The sequence below is a fragment of the Mus pahari genome, chromosome 18, assembly GCF_900095145.1.
Source record: "Mus pahari chromosome 18, PAHARI_EIJ_v1.1, whole genome shotgun sequence".
Taxonomy (NCBI): domain Eukaryota; kingdom Metazoa; phylum Chordata; class Mammalia; order Rodentia; family Muridae; genus Mus; species Mus pahari.
Window position 1 is genome coordinate 13,849,940 of NC_034607.1, and position 4,455 is coordinate 13,854,394.

The 4,455-nt window shown below is 57.7% G+C and overlaps 1 protein-coding gene across 1 annotated transcript; it reads left to right on the forward strand.

The window, feature by feature from the left end:
* The first annotated feature begins 694 nt into the window (after window positions 1–694).
* Lrrc73 (leucine rich repeat containing 73) lies at window positions 695–4,016 on the forward strand. Its single transcript, XM_021218292.2, has 6 exons — window positions 695–1,327; window positions 1,905–2,065; window positions 2,384–2,506; window positions 2,783–2,883; window positions 3,264–3,486; window positions 3,604–4,016. The coding sequence occupies exons 1-6, from the start codon at window positions 1,056–1,058 to the stop codon at window positions 3,672–3,674; spliced, it is 951 nt and encodes a 316-aa protein (XP_021073951.1). The 5' UTR covers window positions 695–1,055; the 3' UTR covers window positions 3,675–4,016.
* The last annotated feature ends 439 nt before the right edge of the window (window positions 4,017–4,455 follow it).

The window sequence follows — 4,455 nt, forward strand, 5'->3', positions numbered from 1 at the left end:
CTGCCCTGCCCTAGGGATCCTGCCCCGTGCCACCCTATTGACCGGGAAGTCCCTGTAGACTGGAATCCCCACGCAGGCTTCGCCTCGCGTCACTAGGGTGTGGGGGCGGGGCGCGGCCTGATTACAGCGCCTATGGACTTCCAAGCAGGACTGATTGTCCAGGGTTTTGACGAGTCTCCGGATTTAGACCTTAAGAATGGAGAAGCGGGGCTGGAGAGATGGCTCAGCGGTTAAGAGCACTGACCGCTCTAACGAAGGTCCTGAGTTCAATTCCCAGCAACCACATGGTGGCTCACAACCATCCGTAATGAGATCTGATGCCCTCTTCTGGAATGTCTGAAGACAGCTACAGTGTGCTTACATATAATAAATAAGTAAATCTTAAAAAAAAAAAAATGGAGAAGCACCAGAGAATAAGTAAAAAGAGGACGAAGTGACATCAAAAGCTGTCTGAGCGTGACTTGCCGCCACCCTCCCCACGTGAGAGTGTATCCTTCTACCTAGTCCCCGCGTTGTCTGGCCCTCAGATCCTAGGTCTTTGCCCTAAGACACGCATCGCACGCCGGCCGCGTGGTCCTTGCAGGGATGGGGGGCGGAGCGAGGTCCAGTGACGCAACCGTTGCCATAGGAACTCGCCGCCTGCTCCGGCGCAGCAGCTGAAGCTGAGCTTCATCCCGCCCCGGCTGTCCCCGAGAGCTGTGCTGCCGGGCCCTGCCGGGCCCGGCCTCCTAAGCCGCGAAGGAGAGAACCAGCGCGTGGTGGCTGCAGCTCTGTCCCCGGCCGTCCCCGGCCGCCGCCGCTCCTCCTCCGTCCCTCCGCACCCGGGCCCGCGCCTGCTTTCGATCCTGCCGAGGCCCGGGCGCGCTTCGTCGCCGCCACAGCCGCCGTTGCATCCGCCTCCGCCTCCGCCTCTGCTGCCTCCGCCTCCGTTCCGGCCGTGACCCCAACCGGGACCGCGACCTGAATCCCCGCCCCGCCCCCGTCCGCCCCCGGGCCAACTTCTGCCCAGGCCGGGACACCGGCGGCAGCCCCCCCGAGGCCCAGCCGTGGGGACCATGCTGCCTAGCTCCATCCAGATTTCGGGGGAGCCGCTGTCAGGCGCCGAGGTGCGGGACATCTGCCGCGGCCTGCGCGACAACGCGGTGCGCCTGCTCTCGCTGCGCGGCTGTCGCCTGTGCGACCGCGACTTCGGCCGCATCTGCCGGGCCCTAGCTGGAGCCACGTCCCTGGCGCAGCTCAACCTTAACCTGGGCGTCGTGTCCAGCCCCAGCCGCATCAAGCAGCTGGCAGAAGCGCTACGGACCAACCGCTCCATCCAGTCCCTCTTGTGAGTGTGTCCCCTCGCAAGGGGGTCCCGGCCACTGCACCCCTCTACACACCCTCTACCACCTCCTGTGTCTCCACATTACCTTTCCAGTACCTGTTTTCCCACCGCCCTACCTTCGCAACCTCTAATGCACATCTCGTCTCTGGGTCCACCACACCCTCCCAGAAACATGCATCAGTTCTAGACTTTGCTCCACATGCCAACCTTCAAAGAGAGCTGGGATAACGAGCCCTGCCTAGTAGGGAATGCTGTCCTCCCCACCCCACCCCAACCCCAAGTTACTTCATTGTGAAGGCCCTCGTTTCTGAGGAAGGGTCGCCCCCCATGGAGACTTCCCGCTGAAGGATCTCAGGAGGATGAGCGCGTGTGCTGGCTCCCGCAGCCCAGCCGCTAGCCACACACCCCTTCCTGTGCAATGTTCTCACCAGTTCCTGCCCCAGAAACCAAATTCCCTTCCCATCGTATCCCTTCAAATCTAGGATTTCCATTCTCCCTTCCCATTCTTGTCTCGGGGAGGGGCGACTTTCCCAAATAGATAAGGCTGGTTATACATAATTAATCTCATCTCAACCTTCAGCCTACATGGGAGCCCACTGACAGATGCGGGACTGGCCTTGCTGAACCCAGCCCTGGCTCTCCACCCTGCCCTTGTGGCTCTTGACCTGGGGGACTGCATGTTGGGTGATGAAGCCATCAACCTCATCTGTGGCCTCCTCCCTCCAGACGGGGCCAAGTCTGGTGAGCAGGGCCCTACTGAGTGCATGGACTAGTGTGGCTGATGTAGGCTAAATGCCGAGAAGGGGGTGTGGCCCAGTGCTGAGAGCCGGGAGGGTGCAGTAAGAACGCCTTTTTACCCTTCTCAGGAAGGGAGATGCTTAGAAACTGAGCCGAGTGGAAAGTGATCCAGGCAGGGGAGGCGTGAGTAGGTCCCTAACTGCTCTAGACTGCTGTGGCTGGGGGCAGAGTGGCTCCCTGCCACTAGGGTTACCCCATAGACACAGGGTGGAGAAGGACCTCGCCGTACCCAGCCTGGATTCTCCCTGCGCTGCTGCTTAGGTTTGAAGGAGCTAACTCTGAGCGCCAACCCTGGCATCACTCCCAAGGGCTGGAGCCGCCTCGCCATCGCTGTGGCCCACAGCTCCCAAGTCCGAGTCCTCAACCTGGACTACAACCCCCTGGGTGAGCTTAAGATCATTCTCAAGTGTTCACTGCTTGCCCTGCCCAACAGCCTCAGATTGTCGGTTGCCATAGTAACAAGGGAGGGAGGATGAATGAGAACTCGCAAGGGTCTTGTAAGGGAGGCATCCTGCATGGCATCTGACCAACAGGTGGCTTTAAACCTTGGTCAGAACCTGGATCTGACTTGCTTCATCTCACTTAAGATGCTGTGCCCTTTCTGGCCAGGCATGGGGTCCCGACCGGGTGCGAGGATTAACAGACCTCTGTTTTCCCAAGGCGACCATGTGGCAGGGATGCTGGCTGTGGCTGTGGCCTCAAGCCGTACCCTGGAAGTCCTAGACTTGGAGGGCACAGGGCTCACCAACCAGTCAGCTCAGGTGAGAAGCCATCATGTTTTGGAGACAAGCTAGGGGACAGGGTGAATTATTGTCTGAGGCATACCCAAGGCTGGCCTGTTGGGTCCAAGGACTGCCTAAATTTTTTTTTTTTTTTCGAGACAGGATTTCTCTTTTTTTTTTTTATAACTTAGTATTTATTATTTTTTGTGAATGAATGTTTTGCTTGTATGTCTCTTATGCCTGTCCTGTGGTGGCCAGAAGGTAGTGTCAGATCCCCTGGAACTGGAGTTATGTTATGAACAGTGATGTGGGTGCTGGGAATTGAACCCTGGTCCTTAGGAAAAGCAGACACTGCTCTTAACCACTGAGACATCTCTTCTGGGTTTACTCTCTTCTGTGCACATCTCTCCTTTCCCAAGACCCTGCTGGACATGGTAGAAAATTACCCAACAGCTTTGCGGAGCCTGGTGTTGGCCGAGAACAGCATTAGCCCAGAGTTACAACAGCAGATCTGTGACCTCCTGTCTGAGGGGGAGGAAGAGGAAGAGATGGCGGGAGGGGCTGCCGACACCCAGGAATGGGGGAGAGGGCGGGAGCCTGCTGCCCACCAGCGGAGTGGCAGCTCCTGGATGTGCCCCAGTGGTAAGAACCTGGAGAGTGGATGAGTTATTTCTGGAAGACTTGGATAAGGGGTGGTGGGATTTGTGGTGTCCACTAAGGAATGAGTGACAGCCTGAGCATCCTTCTGTCCTTCCACAGATCCCAGTTCTCAGATGGTGCTAGTGACATCAGGACTAGGGGACAGTCTGTTGGCTGAGACCGAAATGTGACTCTCCGCTTGGACTTCTGTACATCATCCCATTTGTCTGTGTCCTCACTACCTTCCTCCGCAGGGCAGGGAAAGGCCCTGGCTGGGGCTCTGGCAGCTCCTGGTAGTGGCACGAGGCTCTGGAAGCTGTCACTGGGCAACAGCCTTGAGGGGTGGCGGGAGGACTTGAACCCAGGGTACTGACTTTGAACTTGTTGGCAGCTCTGGCTGCAACCCGCTGGCTCGGAACAGATTTTATAAACTCCACAACCTGACTTGCAGCTGTAGTCTCTGGGAATGGCCAGTGGGAGGGACTGGCAGCGCCACCCATCAGCTAGGGCTGGTACCACCCTACAACTTGGATTCCAAAACCAACCTAGAATTAGGGCCCGAGGCCCTGGGAGCTCAGATACCTGAGGACAGGGAAGGGCTGGGCTGAAGTGGACCTTCCTTCTTCTGGGAGACTTCTTAGCCTCTGCAGTTACCTGGGGACCCCTCCTCACTGTGCCTCAGGCTAAAGGAAGCCAGGCAGATGGGGTAATGGCAGAGACTAGGAAAATGTTGGACTAGAAACACTTGAGGGCTGGACAGGCGCTCAGTGGTTGACATGTGACTCCAGCTCTGGGGGCCCTAGACACACATGAGCAGCACACTCACACAGCCACTAAGTGTTGGCCAGGCATGACGGTGCACACCTTTAATCCCAGCACTCTGGAGGCAGACAGGTGGATCTGGGAGTTCAGGGCCAGCCAGGGTTACATGAGATGCCATCGCAACAATAAAAGCAAGAAGGGGATTAAAGT

What these genes read in the sequence shown, in the direction of transcription:
- Lrrc73 (XM_021218292.2), top strand. Translation starts at nt 1,056, where the DNA reads ATGCTGCCTAGCTCCATCCAGATTTCGGGGGAGCCGCTGTCAGGCGCC. An exon ending in TCCAGACGGGGCCAAGTCTG is followed by an intron (nt 2,066 to 2,383) that starts GTGAGCAGGGCC and finishes GCTGCTGCTTAG; the next exon opens with GTTTGAAGGAGCTAACTCTG. An exon ending in CTCCTGGATGTGCCCCAGTG is followed by an intron (nt 3,487 to 3,603) that starts GTAAGAACCTGG and finishes GTCCTTCCACAG; the next exon opens with ATCCCAGTTCTCAGATGGTG.